Raw genomic sequence first — 22472 nt, 5'->3', positions numbered from 1 at the left:
TGCCTTGATTCATGGACCTAACGTTCCAGGTTCCTATGCAATATTGCTCTTTATAGCATCGGACCTTGCTTCTATCACCAGTCATATCCACAACTGGGTATTGGTTTTGCTTTGGCTCCATCCCTTCATTCCTTCTAGAGTTATTTCTCCACTGATCTCCAGTAGCATACTGGGCACCTACAAACCTGGGGATTTCCTCATTCAGTATCCTATCATTTTGCCCTTTGATACTGTTCATGGGGTTCTCAAGGCAAGTATACTGAAGTGGTTTGCCATTCCCTTCTCCAGTGGACCACATTCAGCTGTGGTGCATGTGATCAGATCGACTAGTTTCCTGTGATTATGATTTAAGTGTGTCTGCCCTCTGATGCCCCCTCGCAGTCAAATGGGCCTTAGAAAGCATCACTACGAACAAAGCTAGTGGAGGTGATGGAATTCCAGTTGAGCTATTTCAAATCTTGAAAGATGATATTGTGAAAGTGCTGCACTCAATATGCCAGCAAATTTGGAAAACTCAGCAGTGGCCATAGGACTGGAAAAGGTCAGTCTTCATTCCAATCCCAAAGAAAGGGAATGCCAAAGAATGCTCAAACTACCGCACAATTGCACTCATCTCACACGCTAGTAAAGTCATGCTCAAAATTCTCCAAGCCAGGCATCAGCAATATGTGAACTGGGAACTCCCAGATGTTCAAGCAGGTTTTAGAAAAGTCAGAGGCACCAGAGATCAAATTGCCAACATCCACTGAATCATGGAGAAATCAAGAGAGTTCCAGAAAAACCTAATTTCTGCTTCATTGACTATGCCAAAGCCTTTGACTGTGTGGATCACAATAAACTGTGGAAAATTCTGAAAGAGATGGGTCTACCAGGCCACCTGACCTGCCTCTTGAGAAACCTGTATGCAGGTCTGAAAGCAACAGTCAGAACTGTACATGGAACAACAGACTGGTTCCAAATAGGAAAAGGAGTATGTCAAGGCTGTATATTGTCACCTTGCTTATTTAACTTCTATGCAGAGTACATCATGAGGAACGCTGGGCTGAAAGAAGCACAAGCTTGAATCAAGATTGCTGGGAGAAATATCAATAACCTCAGATATGCAGATGACACCACCCTTATGGCAGAAAGTGAAGAGGAACTAAAAAGCCTCCTGATGAAAGTGAAAGAAGAGAGTGAAAAAGTTGGCTTGAAGCTCAACATTCAGAAAACAAAGATCATGGCATCTGGTCCCATCACTTCATGGGAAATAGATGGAGAAACAGTGGAAACAGTGTCAGACTTTTTTGGGGGGCTCCAAAATCACTGCGGATGCTGATTGCAGCCATGAAATTAAAAGACGCTTACTCCTTGGAAGGAAAGTTATGACCAACCTAGATAGTATATTAAAAAGCAGAGACATTACTTTGCCAACCAAGGTCCGTCTAGTCAAGGCTATGGTTTTTCCTATGGTCATGTATGGGTGTGAGAGTTGGACTGTGAAGAAAGCTGATCGCCGAAGAATTGATGCTTTTGAACTGTGGTGCTGGAGAAGACTCTTGAGAGTCCCTTGGACTGCAAGGAGATCCAACCAGTCCATTCTAGAGGAGATCAATCCTGGGTGTTCATTGGAAGGACTGATGCTACAGCTGAAACTGCAATACTTTGGCCACCTCATGCGACGAGTTGACTGTCTGGAAAAGACTCTGATGCTGGGAAGGATTGGGGGCAGTTGGAGAAGAGGATGCCAGAGAATGAGATGGCTGAGTGGCATCACCGACTCTATGGACATGAATTTGAGTGAACTCCGGGAGTTGGTGATGGACAGGGAGGCCTGGGGTGCTGTGATTCATGGGGTCGCAAAGAGTCAGACATGACTGAGTGACTGAACTGACTGAACTGAACTGAAGCTGCTGCCAAACATGACTCTCTATGAAAAGAGACTATCTTGTTGCAACAGAAAGAGTGGGAAACAGTTCTTAAGCATGTATTACATGTAAGGCACTGTTCTAAAAGCATTTTATTAACTTACGATTTTAGTGTATTACCTCACTAACCCCTTTCATTACATATATATAAACAGAGGAGGGGACTGAACTATAGAGAACTTGCTCATAATCACAGGACTAGAAAATGGAGAAGCAGGCTTTTAACTCAGGCAGTGTAAGTTCAAAATCTGGAAACTCAGCCACCATCAGATACTGCTTCTCAGTAAGGATATCAAGCTAGCTCATGGGGAAGAGCAGATAAAAATAAGTCAGAACAAGTCTTTACTCTGTTCATTGTCCTTGTTCCTAATTAGGTTTGTCTTACCTCTTTTCCTCCATGATTACATGAATCAATAAATCCCATTAAATATTTGATTTTTTAAAATTTGTTTAGCTTAAGCAAGATTGAGTTTCCGTTCTGTCGCTTAAAAAAAAGGATCTTGCAATTATAGTAAGAGAGGAGAAACTATATCACATGTGAGGCAGACATATTGCCATAGGAAGGCTAAACCAGGAAAACATTTAAAAATAACATAGTATAAAATGTGCTAATCAGGAAACCCTGATTCAAGAATTAGTTCCAGCATGAATCAGGTATGACACTGAACACTTCCATGTCCTCTGTAGTCCTCAGTTTACTTATCTGTGAAGTAAAAGGATGGAACTATATGATTTCAAGAGTTGTCTCAGGTCTGCAATTCTGTGAATTTACCCTGTACACTGGGGACACAAATGGCTTAGAGTGATGAGCAGAAAAGTCCAGAGAGATGGATGAAAATGACCTAAAAAAAAATTTTGGTTGAGGACTAACACAAAAATGGGTCTGGGAATATTGAAAGGTAAAGAAGGGAAACAAAAGAAAGGATTGACTGATGAGTAAATCTTTAGACTGAGTGGGAGAAGAGGCTGTTGATAAGAAACATGAGATAAGGCAGAAATGACTTTTGTGGAACACAGACCTAAGAGTGGAAAATGAGTCAGGCTAAGAGTAAAGATAACAGAAAGACCAAGATAAGGAGGAAAATATTAAAGATAAAAGATATCTCATATTTCTATGAGATTAGATAGAATATAGCCTGAATATGAGGGAGACTGGAGAGAGATGTGGTAAGATGGAGGTGATGAGTAGATAGAGGAGAGGAGAGCTTAGATATAGCTTTGTGAAAACAATGTGAACAGAAATTTTCTAAACATAGCTCAATAGGTAATATAAAGCAAACATGAGAAAGAGGTGGAATGAATGGTTATAAATAATTTTTTTGCTACCCTTGTAAAATATTTTCTATCATTGCATAATGGACATAGCTGTCATCAAAAAGGAGTTAGGACTCTGAATGCTTCTAAAATATGTATCAGATATTTGTATTAACAACTTGTATATAAGAGATGAAAAGTGAAATTGAAAGTGTTAGTCGCTCAGTCATGTCCGACTCTTTGCAACCCATGGACTAGAGCCCACCAGACTCTATATATATACTATGTGTTTATATAAATATATAAATTGCACATGAGTTGATTTATTACCCCTGTTTTTTTTCCTTTACTATAGCAGACATAAAAAACTAATTATGGTATTCCTTCTTACTAATCTTAGATGCAGCTTTCAAAAGGTGTGTTCCAAGCAGACATTAACATTTGATCAGTTGTCACTAGAGTAAAAATTTATTTGACAGCCTATCATTTTATCAGTGAAAGTTACGTGTTAAGTAGCTTGGTAATTTAGATGTATTAATTCTATGTATTATTGCTAACCATTGAAGGAGAACACTAGTGGCTGTAAGAACCCAACATAAGTGGTTATTTCTAATGAATGGTTACTGATTTTTCTCTTACCTTCCATGGGGTCCTCCATGCTATTCCTGATTAGAGAAACATTTAGGAATCAATATTAGTTGTTTACTAGAATTTAAAAATGTGACTTGGATGACCAACAGGTAAATATTAGCTGGGCATTATATTGAAGAAACTTAATTTACTATCTGTTATGCATTTTTAGTAATAAAAAAGTATATCCTTCATAATTTTACAAGCAATTAATTTTTAGAGTGAGTAGATTTTTGAATAGCTGGGACACTGCACAAAATACCAGGTACATATATGGTTTGGTAATAGTCAAATTTCCAGGGAAAACTTGAAGAAACTTTTGTTCCATGCAGTTAATTCCTGGTATTTATCTTTGAATTCTGCATGATCTAAAACTAATAACTGACTTCTTTCTATAATATTCATGGACTTGAAAATGGTGATAGAAACCCAGATATTCTGAACAAGAGTTTTTCATCTATGAATTAAATAATGAAAAATATATTTAATAATCCAGTTGATTTATATTTGAACAATATATAATTTGTGAGAAAAACTATTTAGGTGATTAATCAAACTCACCTGAGGATAAGAAATTTTCTTTGTAATTTTCTGTATATCATTTCTGCTTTAAAGAGAAAGTTTATAATATTTTGAGCATATTTAAACATTTTATTAATGTTAATACTTACCAATATTTGTTAAACTGTTAACTCTGTGATTCTCAGCTCAAGCTGCACATTAACTCACCTGTGGGCTTTGAAGATTAATTTATACTTGGTCACCACCCAGAGATTCAGATTTAATTGCTATGGAAAGAGGTCTGTATGTGTTTGTTTTCTTTTCTTTCCCTAATATGCTCTACGTGATTCTCATTGATGACAGGGCTGAGAAATACTGAGTTAACTATTTTATTGACCTTTATAGTAACACATGAAAACAGCAAAATAAGTTTAATCATCCTCTTCAAAATAAGAAAATGAAATGTAGCACAACTATTGTGTTTCATAGGGATTTGAATTAGTCTCTCTTTGTAAATGAGAAACAGGATTGTTGAGTAAAAACTCTGTCTCCAGTTTCTGTTGCCAAATGGATATTTGATGTTAGAAGATAGGAAGGTATATTAAAATTCTATGATTAGGCAGAATTCTTAAGGTGTCATTAATCTTAATTGCTCTTTCTCCACCTGAATATTGGGACCAGACATTTAGGGCCAATACTTTTGTAAAATTATTTTATGATGAGTTATAGAACCAATTAATATTGGAGGAGTCACACCTACAGCATTTCATTGATGTAAAATACTCAGGGGAAATAAGAAATGCAGTTGTAACAAAAATATTTTGGGCAGTGTTTTACCAATTAAGTTCCATAGGTTAATAGTTTTAAATTGTTGCTCTTCAGGTTCCTTCAGGATTTTAGGGCCGAATAAGTTTAGGAAACAACACAATAAATACTCTTTTACTTTGCAGTACATTCTCTGAAATCTTATAATAAAAAGTTATGTTACCTTGTTTAGCCTGACATCTCCCAAAAACGTTTAAACTCAAAGACATTTTTTTTTTCATCAAATGAGACTTCCTGAAAAACAGTACACACATAGAGTTTATTTAGTATGAAAAATCTGTTTTAAGAGGTTTTTTTTTTTTGAGAATTTCATGTGTGACAAGTACATTATATATCCCATACGAATTAGGTATTGCATTTACTTTAGAGATGAGATGCTCTATTCTTAGAAAAGTAATTTTTCAAAAGTGTACAGTCAGTGACACTTCTCTTTCTATTTCTGCCAACTACCTAGTAAAATGGAATTTGCATAAACTATGAGCTCTTTAAAAAGCAGGCTTCATGTTTTTCTTACAGTTTCCTTGAATATCTGTTTTCATGCCTTTATTTAAATAAGAAGTGAAAGTAAAAGTGTTAGTCACTCAGTCATGTCTAACTCTGTGACCTGGTGGACTGGAGCCCACCAGGCTCCTCTGTCCGTGGAATTGTCCAGGCAAGAACACTGGAGTGGGTTGTCATTCTCTTCTCTAGGTGATCTTCCCGACCCAGGGATCCAACCCAGGTCTCTTGCATTGCAGGCAGATTCTTCACCGTCTGAGCCACCTCTTTTCAACTATTTAGTTGCTATGATTAATACAATGGACTTTAGACCCCCAAAAATCTCTGTTTTTGAACTGAAAAAGAGATTTTGGTTCAAAACTCACTAGGCTCTATGACTCTGAGGTCTGAATTTCAATTTCATTTGTATGAAAATATAATTTCACCATAAGATTGGAAAGACCAAATGAGGCACTGTAAAGTGTCAGGTACACACTAGCTGCTCAAGAGTTCCTGATTTCTGTTTCCTTTTCAAAGTATTTTTTGATGAAAATGTATTTTCAATATTACGAAGTAGAGGCATCTAAATTACATTTTCTCTAGCTGAAATTTGTACTGATGCTGAGTTAGTAAACCAAATAATCAGAATCCCTGACAGTACAGAATGATGATTATATAATGTCTACCTTTGTGATCTAAAGGTAGATCGCATAGTAGTAAAACATTTACTATTTATCACGCCTTTTATTCAAAAGAAGAATAGTGGTGGCTCAGATGGTAAAGAATCTGCCTGCAATACAGAAGACCTAGGTTCAGTTCTGGGGTTGGGAGAATTCCATGGAGAGGGGAATGGCTACCCACCCCAGTATTCTCACCTGGAGAATTTCATGGTGGGCTACAGTCCATGGGGTCACAAAGAGTCCAACACAGCTGAGCAACTAACACCTTCACTTTCACAGAGCACCTGATTCTCCTTTGGGCCAAAGTTTCACTGGTGACTGATTCTACTACTTGCCAGTTTGAGAGGAGGAAAAAGAAATTGATCAGGCAGCAGATACAGGACTGCATTTGATTATATCACATTATTGGCAAACTTTAAGGGCAAACACTAAGTTCTGAATTTAACTTTCTGTTTTCCTAGAAATAACAAATCAACTCATAGACACCTCAGATGGCAGCAGTTTTCTGAAAACATAAAATAGCTTCATGTTTTATTTTCAGCTTGTCAGAGGAGATTGAAGGGGTGGGGATAGTAAGAGTCCATGTTTCAATTATTATCTTGAAGTTGAAATACTGTTCCCAAACCAAAGTTTGGGTATTACCATATAATAACAGTGACTACATCACTTATTGTTTACTGATATTTTTTATTGAGGTTTGTAGCTTATGATTTTACATGTGATTGTACAGAAGATTTAAGGGGAAAAAAAAAGTTGGAAACGTTGTACAAGGGAAAAAATCCGATAGATTGAAATCTGGTAGGTGTATATGATAATTCTAATGCCATGTGTAAATATATGAGAATGTAAGAGACGAAAGCCTGCAATAGCTATATTCTAGTTTCTAAAAAAGTGATTTTTCTTATCAATGAGAAATGGCTTAATTAGTTGTTAGTTTTTAAAATAAACTATCATTTTTAAAAAGATGTATTTTAAATTAGATTTAATGCTTGGCAAGTGGGAAAATAGTATGAAAAAACTTTTCTAATTATCCTTCCATTTTCCAGTATATTCACAGAAGCCATTAAAGGAAATCAAGTTGACCCTCTCTACAATTCTTGACTTTGTAGTTCATAGGCAAAGATCAATGTTAGAACATACAAATAAGAATTGTTTATAAATGAACACATTCTGATTGTCCATAGCTGCTTCAAGACATATCATCTTATATTACTTAGAATGGTAAAGGAAATCTCTGTTTTCAAATGAGGCATGAAAACCAATTTTAAATGTTTTTTTCTAATCTCTTGATTCATGATGTCATTCAAAACATAAGACATGGTGACAAGTTGAAATTCAAGGCATTAAAAAATGCACTAGAAGACAAGGCAGTGGTCAGCGTAAGAAGACATTCTGTTCTAGTTACTGTATCCTGACTAAAGAGTTGTTATTTTGCCATTTTTTTGAGGTCAACCAATATATTTCATTTTGAATCTGGCTCTATTTTACCTGTTCCACTTTCAGAAGAATCAGAGGAATTTTTAACATTTAAAAGCCACTTTAAGTATGGATTTTAAACCTATTTCCTTGCCAATATATTGTGAAATTCTGCACTCTTAGGCCATTGAGACAAACGTAACTCCTTTAAAATTTAAGATGATCCAACATTGGGCTAACTAAATTTTAATAACCTCTCCCTCAGACCACAAAATGGAACATTTGCCTTTAAAAATTATGCATTCTGAATGACAATGTTTATCTAAATAAGATCCTTAGAAGGCATTACTTTCTTCTTCTTTCAATTTCTTTCCTTTGGCATTTTAGAACGAAAGAAGCACTGGGAACTTTTAGACATACTTGGATTATGGAGTACTTTGATAACCTGTCATGTGTACAACTGCAGAATTTTATGAATTGGCTACAACTGAAGAGAGAGGACTTGAGAGTACTATTTTCAGCAGTGTAATTATTTGTATTATTCAGTCTCAAACTTTATTCATATATATATGTAATGAATTAATGATTATTGCTTGGTTATGAATTATTTTGCACAGTGTACATAATTCCAATTTAATGTTAATTTAATGTTTATTAGAAAGATTCATAATAAAGCTCTAAAAGGTACAAAGCTACTAGCAGCATTAACTATGTTGACATACAATAGAGTAAGCAGACTAGAGCATGAACGTGAATTGAGGCAAAAATACTTCTATTTAAGACACATTTATAAAGTATTCATGTTTCCTTGATACAAGACTAAACAAGAAATATCTAAAGAGGGTTAAAAGTGTTTAGCGTTTTCTATGGTAAAAATTATAATATGGTAAACTTAAATTTGACTTTTTTCAATACATCAATAACATTTGGTACAGTGTTTAAGATTTTTATCACTCTAAGTAATTTTATTATTTTTTCCTGGATAACTTTTCTCTGTATCTCTAATTTAGTTCTAGTTACCTCACCATGAATTCAACTTTGTTCTGCTCTTCTGTTCATATTGTGGTTGAAAACACTTTATTATCTCAACAGAGGTTTTTTTCCTTATATAGTCTTCCATGACTTTTTCACAAAAATCAAAGTTCTCCTTTCACATGCCTTCTTAAAAATCATAGTTTGTATTTACCTTTGAAATATTCTAAGGGGATATGAGTTTAGAAAGATTTGTGTGATGTACTATTAAGAGACAGATATATTGAAATCAACACATTTGAATAATAAAGATCCTAGATATTAAAGAATTGCTGGCTTTTAACTTGTTAAGAATAGGGAATGGCAATAACTTCATTTCAAATGAGAAGATGCAAAACCATAACAACTACCTGTCTCACTGCAAAAATCACAACGTTTGCAATAATGTAAACAAGCTATTTCCTCTGAAAACAGGAAATAAAAGAATGGCATATGTAAGTATGTGTACAGATGGTTGAAGACTGATTTCCTTTTTAAAGCAAAGAGGAAGTAATCAAGTTAATTAGCAAATAGGAAAGTTCCTCTTATAGCTTAAACAGGAAAGAAGAAGCTATCAACACTTGAACTTATTTTAGTCTAGAAATGAAAATTTAGATATTTGTCAATATTTTTCAGATGATTATATAGGGACCTTTTTACTACTGATTACAGAATTGAATTTATGGTTGGGATCCATCAAATTTATTTTAAAAGCTCAAAGATGATTCTCATGTAGAATTCATTTGCACAAAAATGCTGCCATAAGCTATTTTGTAATGTTGCTGCTTCACTTTTGTGCTTCATTGTTACTAATTTATGTGTAAGAAATCTAACATAAGACATATTTAACTTAGAAATACATAATAATTACTTATGTGGTGAGCTATAATTAGGAATTGCTAAACATGAGCTAATTAATTCTTAATATCTTGATACTATTATTATAGTACATTGGGGAGCTCATACATATTGCTATTTTATCTAAAATATATATTTGTTAAAGAAGAAAGGACATTCTTGTAAGTATTTTCAGAGTTACTCAAAATCAAATTAGGATTTCGGTACATTTTTTTTTCTTTCTAAATTTTTCTCTTTCTAAATATGAACTGATTACATACTAGTTCTACAGTGTTTTTTGAAAAATGCCATAAGCAGTTGCACTTTGGTACAGTACTGATGGACAGCTTCTTAAAAAATGAATTATTCTTTCACTAATAGGAGGTGATGATTTTGAAGCTGATCTTTAGACAACCTAGAAGAAATATTTTCCTCTCACTTTTGGTCTCCACAATTGAGCAAAAAGTTAGTCTGAAGTTTTTAATGTCATTTTTTAAAGCAGACAAATTAGTCAATGGATTTAAACATATTTGAGGGAAAAAGCTGAAGATATTGCCTGACTTTAAGTTTATGGGTCCTTAAATAATTCATTTATAATATATGCTTTTTTCCATTATTGTGAAAACTTTTGTTACACTAAGTTAATATTAAAAAATTTAAATATGAAATCTTAAAAACCTTTCCTCATAATGTCAACATTTTTAGACTAATGGTAATTTAAAAATACAAATCATAATTACATTTTAATTTCAGTCATTATAAATTTGTATTACAGGAGGTGAAGGGGTGTCCTTTACCTGCATTTAATTACTACATTATATTGACTATTTTTAACCTCAAGATAATTTTTCATGACAGTTATTTTTTGCCATTATGATTATTTTAGCATAACAATTTATTATTTAACTATAGTATTTTTAATTTTAATACAGTGAAAACAAAATATGCTCAAAAACTTAACTGGTATTCCCGCCTATTTCTCCTCACAAAATTTATATTTCTTCATAAATATTATCAATTAGGAACATGAGCTCTGCAACAATCCAACATTTTCTAAATCAACTAGAATGAGGTTTATAAGCTAATGTCCTATTAAAGTATCATGTGAAACATCTCAAAAAGGAAACAAAATTGTAAAATATTATAAAAATGTTATTTTACTTGGAAATAATAACTTGTTTCACTGACATAACTTTTACTTCCAGTTCTCCAAATAATGTGCAATGTAGTATAGTATGTTTGCTGAAAATTTACTTTTTGATGGAAAATCAGATAAATACACGAAAATATGCAAATAAGAGGGTGATGAACGTCACAGAGTACTGAAAATATAGGGTCAGCCAATATGATTAAGAAAATTTTAAAGTTATTCTCAATTGCCACACATGAAAAAGGACGTGAAAGAAGATTCAAATTCAGGAATTCAACCCTTCCTAGTGTAAAGAGGACTAGAGGAATATATGATAGACATACACAAATTTCTATTGAAATGTATACATAATTAACTCTTTCATCCACTATTTTGTCTTCACTATTGTCACATTCAATTTGGGGGAATAATCTCTTCCTGTGAAAGTCTTTGGGATCTTAAGCCTCTCTGACAGCACACCAATTATGATGTATGCGAGTTCAAAAATCTGACCCTTTCATCTTGACATAAGCCCTTGGTGGTTACCAACAGGACTCAATGGCTTTCCACATCAGTCTATGTATTCAAGTGATCTTCTTCAACTTGGACTATGCAGAGCTGGGAGATTATCAGCTTCAAATTTCCATATAATGAAACACAAAAAATAATGGTCAGGGAGGTAGCAATAGCAGAAATTCAGAATTGGCATCATCAGCAAGCTGAATTGAGGTAGTTTCCCCATTATTCTGTGAAACTAGCTTCTTATTGATGGAGCTGTTTTCATATAGATTACTGCTGGATTGGCAAAACTAGCATAAGTACTCATAAATGCACAGACTACATTTGTGTTTCTGAAGTTACCTTAAGCATGTCTAAAAGGCATTCTTTCATTATCAAATGTATTCTATGTACCAGATAGACTAACCACCTTTTAGGAGCTAATATTGCCATATGTGGTAATTGAAAACCTAATTACTCATAAAGCTTGTGGTTCTCCTGTAACTTCGAGACAATATGTAGACTTAAAAAATACTTATGTCAAGTTACTAAAAGGAATGATGCATAAGATATTTTGAGGTGATATTAAATCAAGGTTATGATGTACTCTGGCCCAGTACAGAATTTTTTCTTTCATTGTATATTAAAACTGTATACATAGATTACTGGCTACTCTCTAAACTACTCTTTCTAATCTTAATTCAAGAAATTAATCTATAGGTGGCTGATGTTTAAATTTAAAAAAAAAATAAAGAAAAAAATCACCAAGAAATCATATAAAACAATTAGAAATTATAATTTGGCAAATTCATTCTAACTTTGCCCTAGGAGGGTCCCCATGCTTGCACACTGCTGGTAAAGATTCTTCAGTAATTGGAGATCTAGAAAGTTTCTTTGAAAGGATCTTTTCCCTCTCATTTTATCTATACATAAAAAAACAAACAAAAAATAGCATAAAAACGTCTTATGTTTATAAAATGAGTATTCTCTTTGCCATTAGTCTTGCATTTTTAGCCAATGGAATGAATTTAAATATTCAACATCAAAATGAAGAATACAAGGGAGGAAAAAATATGATCCTTCTTTTCCAAATTCAATACTTTAAATCTGATTGAAGCTGACTTTTATAATAAGCCGTGTGACTGAAGCTGGCTTATAAATAAGCACATAGTAATCTATATATTAACCTGTTTGAAAGTAAGTTATGCATCTTATTTCAGCCAACATAAAAATGCCCATCTCATTTTTCTCTTATACTTTGTCTGCAAAAACTAATTTTGTGCTTAGTTTATTCATCTAGGCAGATTGATTTCTTTAGCATGGCTCATTTGGGCCACAGAGGATTAGCAGAATTTATATACTGAAAACAGAAGGAAAGAAAGGTGAGAAAAATTAAAAGAATAATTAATCATATAGTACATACATCAATACAATATCTTCTAAATCTCAATCAGTTGTTTATTGGTTGGCAAACAAGTTTCACTTTTACAACAAATATTAGTAATGAGGTCATCCAACTTTGAGACCATACAAAATGGATCATAAATTAAAAAAAAAATTGTATGTGCTGCTAATTTACTTCTTATATTCCTACATTACTTAAAATGCTGTCAAATAAATAATTTTCCTGTTAATAAACATAAGAGTTTTCTTTTTTAAATCACTTCAAAATAACTTGACCTTTTGATTCTTTCTACAAGTGAGTGAATTTCCTTTAAAAATTGGTAGTGCAGGGGCCCACTTGGGGATCAGACTGAGTATTCAGCACTTTCACACCTATGGGATACCGTTTTTCACATGCAGAAGCCCCACTAGTTCTATTGACGTTGCTTGACTTCTAGAATCATAGCTACTCTCTTAGTGATGAACTGCTTGCCAAATATGCTTTGCATTACAACAGATGTGCACTGTAAACATAAAAGTTCTTCCTGCTCTCTAACTTGCAAAAATGCTCTTGGAAATATTCTGACTGAATAAAGATATATAGTGAGGGAAGGAAGTCTAATTTTATTTATTTTATTTTTTTGTAAAAAATAATTTGTTTGCATTACTAGAAAATGATTATTATAAAGTGATAGCTTCATTTATTTATTTATTTATTTTTTGCCAGGTGATTTTAAAGAAAAAAAGGAACAAAAGAAAGAAAAGAAAAAAAAAAGAAATGAAGAAAGAAAAGAAAGAAGAAAGGAAGGAAACTTTGCTCTTACTGGTAGACAAACTTGCAAGACCAGCACGAAAGAAAAAGAAAATTTCTTTTTTTTTTTTCCACTACATTAACAGGACTCAAATTCTGGAGGAACAGAAAGCAGACTACATGTGCAATGCTAGTATCTGTACATTACATAGAAATTGTTCAGTTTTTTTCTGCCATTAGTTTATCATCAGTTAATACAGCAAATCATAAAATATGCATTTAGCATATAATTCTAGAATTCCCCTCCATTTCATTATTGATTCTGTTGTTTGATTTTGTATACCACAGCTATTCCCACTGCGGTGACTTCAGGTTGTGAGTGACTAAAAACCACTATGTGATAGTTTGCTTTGCTTTTATGTTTGTGCAGCACTCCAGTCTAGATGCAGCATTGTTACTAACTGGAAACAACTGTTCTGGCCTTTGAAAAAATCAGGTCCTTGTAATTATAGTAACAGAGCATCAGAGATGTTAGAACAAACACAACATAATTCAACAAGGCCACAATGAGTGCCATTTTCTTCAAATCTCGTTCATTAACATAATGAAGTCTCCATCTTGGGGGGGGGCGTGAAGGACAAGAAAGAAGAGGGCACAGGGGAATTTCAGCAGTTATCTTTCACCCCTGGGCTGACCTAAAAAAATCCCAGTTTAAAAAAAAAAAAAGGAGTCTGAGAGTTTGTTTTTGTCGTTCAAGAACAGCATAAAGATTTAAAAGTACACACATTATTACCACTGCGTATATCAACTCAGCACAGTCTATCAGGTGTTAGCAGTCTTGTTGGCTTAAATTTCTGTCATCTTCTATAGGCTAGTGACCAAATGAGCTGGTCCTTTTGAACTTCCCTCTGGAGGGGTCCCATCTTTGTTTGGAGGAACTATAAACCCGTCACTGCTACCGCGACCTAGCTGGTAGTAGGTGTGCAGCTGATGGACGTGGTTTCTGGAGCCTAGGTTTGGCATGCTTTTGTAGTAAACATCTTCAGCATCACCACATTTGGCCGGTGGGGGTTCGGTCTGGGTGCTGGTGGTAACGCTCTCTGCAGTGGGCACACCAGCCAGCGCTGGCATGCTGGTGTAGAGAGAGTCCCTGTGGGGTGACTGGAGATCTTCTGTGTGCTCGTTGGTTAGCAAAGGGAAAAAGCTCTCACTGTGATCTTGGGGGATCCGCCTTCTGGTGTAATGGTGGAGCTGATGGTTCTCTGTGGAGTAGACTCTTGGGGGCAGCAAAGGAGCATCCGATTCCTCATGAATCAATTCCAGGCCCAGACTTTCCTCATGGTTAAAGGAGGTGGCATCATCCAGGACAATGGCATCATCTTCACTCCCACTGCCCAGGTTGTTCACCAGCTTGTTCATCAGATTCCTGTTCTGTTCGCTGGAACGCTCATGGTTATTCATGTAAGATGGGATATAGTTGGAAGTGAGTTCCTTCAGAATCTTTTTCTCTAGGGCGGTCTCGTTATGGTTATAGCCACGGTCTATGATTTGCACACAGTTGCTCAGGTATTCACCACTGGCAATGCCGTAACTATTGCCATGGTTACCATTCAGTGGTAGAGTATCCATGACACTTGTATCCCTGGCATTGTTCAGAAGCCCCTCTGAAAAAGATCACAAAACATTATGACATTCATGTCCAATTGGCCATAGAACACATACACAGAGACACAAAAGCAAAACACCCGACTATGAAGTATGTATAAATTGGTAGCAATTTTAATAAAGTATAAAATGTTTGGAAATAAAAAAGTGCTATTAATTCTGTATGTACATATCTATATAAATGTATATACGTATACTTAGACAATTGATAGAAATCTTAGAAAATAAGTATTTACAGTAAATCTCTAAAAGAATTTTAAAACTCTATAAATTTGCACAAAACCCTATAAAGTTCCATACAAACATTGCCTGACACTATTTGAAACATATTTGGTTATAACTGAGAAAAAAAAACAGAATTTTCTGTAGTCATTCACAGCCTTCAATTTATACACACCAAAGTCAATTCAATAATTCATTACCTTTTAATTTTATGTGTTGTCTTAACATTGAAATATGTATAGAATTAACATAATTCATGGTGTTGTGCTTTGAATATACTAATTAAAGTAGAAGATTCAAGCACTGTCTAATAATTTGGTATGTAATTTTGTAAAACTGAGAATATCCCTATACAAAAACCACAAAAGGATTATGTTAAATTTGTCAGGATGATATAGTTATGAAATAATGCCTAGGTAAATAAATGGCACATCAAAATAATTTGCAAATGGGAACTTTCAAAACAGAAGTATTTTGATTTACTTTCCAATTTTTTTTCTGTTATAAGCACTTTGGTTACTATTATATATCCATTAGTAATTGTTAGGGTCATTAGATAATTCTACAAAAGAATGTGTAAAACATGGGGATCTAATTCCTAAAAACACAGTGTCAGTATTTACGGTTCCATTTCAAAATGAGTGATGACTTTGTGTGTATATTAAACTTTGGGTTTAAAAGAGATTAAACATCTTATTCTGGGAAGAAACAGCTGCAGTGACATAAATCTGACCATATGCTTCTTCAAGGTTTTTGCATTTTCTTGAATGAACAAGAATCCAAGAATCAATAACAGTTCCATAAATTACTTCAAATGCAACCACAAAATAAAATAAAACACAAACATTTAACCAATACTGCTAAATAAGGGTACTTCTTTACAGAACAATTTTTTGTTAAGAATTCCATTAAACTTCTCAATACATCATTAACTTGTGAAAATATAGCATTCATTCTATATCTGTGATGCAGTTATGTTTACCAAAAGTGAGCTAGTTCATTACTGGTTTAAATAAAGTGTTCCAAATATATCAATTTTTATATGGACTTCTGATGCATTCTCTGTATTCAAGTAACACAGTTTTCAAAAATAACAATGCACTGAATACATTTAAAAAGCAGCCATCACAGACATAGGGTGAAGCGATTTATTTTCATGTTATAAGATATCTTGTAGACAAATCCACGATGTTAAGAAAAAATAAAAGTAAATGTTTTTTAAAGGGCCATATGTGATGGGTGATTGCTGCTGCAGAGGCTGCTATGATATGCTTGATGGTTATGGTTGAGCAACTGATGCATTGAAACGTGTTTATTATTTCTGTTGTCAATGCATTAGGTACAGGTTGAAAACAGCCATACTAAAAGAAAGTGTATACATTATATGTGACATGTATTTGTGTGATGGAATGTAGTAATGAAAATTAAAAGTTTATGAATTACTTAGCAAAAATAAATGCTTAATTTAAAAACAATTTAACTCACACAAACATTACATGAGACTTAACAACTATGTTACGTGACACAATAAAAGAATCAGACAACAAAAGCGTCTAATCTCTGTTAACATATATTTATATAAGTTGATTTATAGGTTCTTTAGTTTTTAAATTGTGAGATGAACTGTTTTTAATAACTACATCATCTATATGTGATGCAATAAAAGTGAACTAAAAAAAATTACATTTGATATGCAATGTTTAGCTTTACTCCCATACTTGTCTCTCTGTAGGGCTCTAAACGACAGCATGGAGAAAAGGAAAGAAAAAACAACAAGTAAGCTTACAGCGACAGTAGAAGAAACATGAGTAAAAAGCAAATTGATGATATGCAGAAAAAAGAGTCAAAGGAAATAATTCCACTGCCCCAAAATTCATGAGTCTGTGTTACATGGCTTATCATAATTAAAAATACTGAAATGTTAGAAAATAAGAAACCCCCATAACACATGCTAATAAAATGAGTCTTTAATAAGCGTTTCATCAGTTTGTAAACTGCAAACAAATACACATTTATTTTAAAGTTAGAATTATCACACCAACCAGAGAGTAAAATCCTGAGAGCAAGCCATGACTTTTTCCACAACTTTAATTCAATATTACATATATATTTGTGTGTATGTGTTAGGACATACTTGCTTCTAAGAAATGTCACTTTAAATTTTTTCACTTAGATTCTAAGTAAATTCTTCAGTTTGTATAGAAAGAAAAGAAAAACACTTTGAAGTTTTTATAATTATGTTTGTTTTCTTATGTATCTTCTCATGTACAAAAGTTATTTTTTTCCCTCCGTACCTATACAAATGCTTTTTATCATTTGTAAATAATACTGATCAATACTGTCATTTCTGGAGCTCAAATTCAAAAGTTGTATAACTATGGAGAAAGAAAAATGTTAAATCCAACCATTATTCTGTATCATGAAAATGTGAAGGGAAAAAATACCACCAATCAATATCAAGTTTTCCTCTGGATTGTTGCATAATCATATGCAATCAAACATTTTAAAAGTTAATACTTTAAAAACAACCATAAAAACATTATTTTTAAAAATTCTCATATTTTAATCCAGTCAAAAAACTGCTCTTGCTGATTTTCTTTATAAAAGGATTAAATCATTACAAAATAAAAACCAGCAAAGTCACTGGGCTAGATAATTTCAAGAGATACAGACTTGTTACAATTTAACCACTGCTTTAGAGGTACTGTTTTTGTATTTGAAAAGTTGATTTGCTTCTCGGCAAAAGACCAACAATATTTCAAAATGCAGAGAAAATTTCTTTTAAAGAAGAAGAATTTGAAATAAAAAGCCGAATTAGTATAGCAACAGATGTAAATTGCTTGTAGGCTCATTATGGCCCCTTCTGTAAATGATAAAATTTTAGAAGTGGAAAGCACAGGAGAGGTAACTGAAGTTCAGCCCCTGCTTTGTAAGATGAGGAAGCTGCAGCCAAGAGAGACTGAGCTTTATCTAACCCCGCTCTGCTAACAGGGGCAGAACTGGGATCAGAAGGGGAATCTTGATTGACTTCATGCACTACTCTCTCCTCTACCTCCTTCTCTTCACATCCCGCCTTAGACTTTGAAAGCCATAACAGAATATTTAATTATATCCTTTAGACTATAACCTTGTATTCTTGACAACTATAATGTATTCTTCATGTATCCCATCCTAAAGATATGTTTTTCTTTAAAGTTTTAGAATTGAATTAAGTCACCTTAAAATGTAAATTAACTTGTAAAAGCATGACTTCTCTATATATTACATTTTGTTGACAGGTTAATCTATAATAAAATTTATCTAACAAAAACTGAACTACCCAATACTGATAGGAAGATAATGGTCCAGAAATACTACGCATGAAGTTTTAAATATTTCCACAAAGAGAATCTGAATCCAACATAACAAAAGTATATTATTCATTTTTGTTTCTAACTCTATATGCATCAGGAACACTATAACGTATCTTCACATATTTTAAATAAAGGCATCAAAAACAAAAATGGATACTTTAAATCCAAATGCTTCTTTGCTTGGATGGCATTGGTATAACAGAATTAAAGGACCAACAGAACAGAACCAAGTCGTAATTCAACATAAACCACTCCAGTACATACCGAGCCACCTATATTTCATGTAAGATTTCACCTTGCCAGTAAGAATATAAGTGCATTCATCTGAAAGCATAAGATTAGTAGCAATATGATAGTCACCAAGTTTTATTTTTGGTCAGTGGTAAAACATCATTTTAAGCACTACCATAGTTTCTTAACATCTTAAAAAATTCTAAAACATAAAGTAGTTGAACAATTCTATTTCTGATTCTGAAAACAAATAATAAAATTATTTACTTCTGTTTTTAATAAAAGTCAGCCGAATGTAATTTACTGGCATAAACAACAAATCCATTCAGAAATAACCTTTGTTACTTATTGATATTTATTGATAATTGATACTTATTGTTTTTTATTGATAATCTTAATAGCAATATTCAGTAATAGGCTTGACAGGAATAAAACTTTGGATGTATATGTTATTATTTTAAATTTTGTCATGAAAAATTCACTTTAAAGTGTTTAGATAATAGTGTTCCATCCTTAGAAAAATCTCCTAATTTAGAATGCCAGTAATAAAGTAAGACAAGAAGGTAAATACTGAATTAGGGAAAACATAGATTAATGATTGTTACTTTATCATTATGTATGACACTAGAAATTATATCTGAATAGTCAAAAAAGCTAAAGAAAATGTTATCTAAATTTATTACTTATTTTAAACCAATTTCCAAAAATTCTTCGTGTAAGGTGAATAATGTAGAATAGATATAATTTGCAAATATGGTGTAAATCTTCATTTGATATCATTCAAAACTTAACATGTCAGCACACTTTAAAATGCTTCAAATGACACAGTTATTTGTCATTTAGACTAATGAAAATAAAGAAAAGCCCCAGACAAGCCTTCGTAAAGTCTGCAGAATTGTTCTGCCAAACCACATTTGGTGCATTGTGTAATACACACATCACTGAGTGCTACAACAAAATAAGGATATTGGCAAACGGTAAACAATATAAAGGGATAACCATGCAGAAACTTTCTTCTATTGATAGCACTAAGGCTGCTTTACTAGAATAAAAAGGTGACTAAAAGAAGCCAGATTAACTAGTTTCAAAGGATGCCACAGATAGCAGAAAAATGCTCTGCTCATCTTTGTTCTAGAAGGCAAAGCTAAGCATCATGGCCAGAGGCAAATTTCGGCTTGGTGGAAAGAAAAATATTTATAACAAATGGAACATTTCAACAATTGAATATTTAAGATCCTGAGCTCGGAAGGGAGTCATTAGAGGAAATAATTAAGCACAGGCTGACAGAATGTCCACAGTATAGCAAAGAGGATTCAATGTGTTCTCTCCCTTCTTTTAATTCTAGGTTTATGATTCTCAGGTGTAAATCTTAAGAAACAGGATAAAATTAACTTGTTTAATTACTTTTCTACTGACACACAACTTGACTATATTCCTGAAGTCGCTTCTGAATTATTGGCTTTGAAATTTTTGAAATCATTTATAATCGTGTCTTTTGTATCTAACAAGGGTGTCACCAAGAAACTTAGAGGATTTTAGAGAGATACCCAAAGACCATATTGCAACAAACATGCTTATTTTGGAATAAACATTCACACCAAGTTTTCACATTCATGCCAGTAATTTTTTACCTCTGACTGAGAAGGTAACACACACACACACATGGATTCCCCAAAAAGGATAATAGACATCTTACTCAAGATTGCCTAGGAAACTTAAAATATATCTATCATGTCCATCTTGAAGGAACTATTGAAGTCTCTTTGTTATAGTGAGTTATTTTTAAATATAATTTTAAATGGGTGGATCACTGACTAAAATTTTTCTTTTACAAAACTTTTACTTGAGTAATTTTTTCTGTGGTCACCTTACTTATAATATGAATATTTTTAATTTCTTGTGCACCCAATATATTTTTATGTTAAAAAAGGTAGTGTCACGTACAAATGCTTAGATTGTAAGTGGTTTTAAAGAGACTTATGCTTATCTGAGATACAATTTATAGTTGGAGGATATACAGAGGAGCCATATCCAAAACCCTTGTTGTTAACATGCAGCCACAGTAGAAAAAGCATTTCACGACCTTCCTGAGTCAGTGCATATAGGCAATATTAAGATAGGGTAGAACTTGATCTGTTACTGTTCAGTTCACTGTTCTTTCCTCCACAACTTATTTCAGTGTTTTCCATGAAGTTGATCTAAGTGCTTTCATTAGTACTGATATTTGTGCCTAGAGTGTGCTTCATGTTAGAAGAGAGTAAGATTACTTTCTTTCATTAAGTAAGCATTAAGATTACTGAATGAAGTCTTCTTTATCTTACTTACCTTAGGCAAATAGCTCATTTCTCAAAATGAATATATAGGTATTTAGTATGGAAATCAATCAACAACAAGAAAAGTACTGACAAACCACAAAACATTTTATAACGTTACAGAGAACAAACACATATTGGTGAATCAAGCATTTGTTTATCAGAAGGAAAAAATCCATTTCTTACTAAGGAAAACCTAAGGAAAATGGAAAATAAAAGCACCAAGAAGGGTGAAAGGTGAAAAGAGTCTGTGTGTCTGCTTCCAAAAGAAAGAAAAGGCAGGAGGAAGGAAAGAAAAATAGAATGTGGCCATAAAAGCTACATAAAATGGGACTTTCACTTGAAAAAATTAAGATAAACTCCAGCACACCTTGTGCGTTGTACATGCTGACAGAAGGGTTGTTACAGACCGCCGGTTCCCCAAGCAATGTATTATAGGGATTGTTAGTACCATGCGGACGAAGCAGAGCATTGCTTATAAGATGATTAGCCATGGCTCCTGGAGCAGCCCCATAGAAAGACAGAGAAAAAAAAAAAAAAGGTCAATCAGGCAAATGTGTTTGAAAAAAAGAAAGGAAACATTTAGAATGATAACAGTTGATATAGTCCTGATTACAGGCAGGCAGCTAGTCAGACTCAAAAATATATGCCACTAAAGCACACATGTTTCCAACAATGCACATATCTGAGTCAATGGGAAAGAAAGAAGATGATTTATAATGTTAAGCCACATTTAGGGTGTTCTCTTTCCCAGAGTGTAAGCAAGAATATATTCCCATGCTTGCTAAAAATGAAAGATTTTTTAAAAAAGCAAAATATAGTCTTCCATATAAACAAAACACAAACACAAAAGCTTAAAGAAAGTTTAAAACACAGAAAGAAAAGCTAAAATTAAAACATTCATTCAATCACAGAAACCACTGGGTTGTTTTCAATGAAAATAATAAAAGGCAACATTTATGATAAAAACACTCATTTGGAGAGCAGTTGTGGACACAACAGAAGATTTTGACATTAATTACAATTCTATGAAGAAGACTTATTCAAATTGAAATAAAATAAAATGCAATCATACTTGTTAGTTCACCATAGTAAGCATTAGGTGAACTTTCAAATCTGATAAAATGATCATAAGGATATTATTCTAAAATATTTTAAACAAAATATTAAGTTCATGGTATCAACCAATACATATAATTACATTTTCCATTTTCCAACTGGTGGGTTTTGGCATAGCAAAGTAAGAAAGTTAAACTCTTTCATTTATTTATGAATAGAAGTACTTAGTCTCTAACAAACTGTCAGCATGCATTACAACCTCTCATCTTTCATAGCAATTTAACCAAAAAGGCAAAACCTTTAAAGACAGTTTTATTAAATAGATTTAGGC

At 33.2% G+C, this 22472-nt stretch overlaps 1 protein-coding gene across 1 annotated transcript in view; it reads right to left on the bottom strand.

The window, feature by feature from the left end:
- Window positions 1-12545: 12545 nt before the first annotated feature.
- ADGRL3 (adhesion G protein-coupled receptor L3) overlaps window positions 12546-22472 on the bottom strand; it is a 984355-nt gene continuing 974428 nt past the window's right edge. Inside the window, exon 25 of the mRNA XM_088836367.1 lies at window positions 12546-14963. Coding sequence (XP_088692493.1) covers window positions 14164-14963 — 800 coding nt within the window. The 3' untranslated portion in view covers window positions 12546-14163. The remainder of the gene's footprint in view (window positions 14964-22472) is intronic.

Source organism: Moschus berezovskii, chromosome 5 (genome assembly GCF_049115385.1).
Source record: "Moschus berezovskii isolate FMDL1 chromosome 5, NW_MosBer_1.0, whole genome shotgun sequence".
Lineage (NCBI taxonomy): Eukaryota > Metazoa > Chordata > Mammalia > Artiodactyla > Moschidae > Moschus > Moschus berezovskii.
This window is presented reverse-complemented; position numbering and strand designations above follow the sequence as displayed.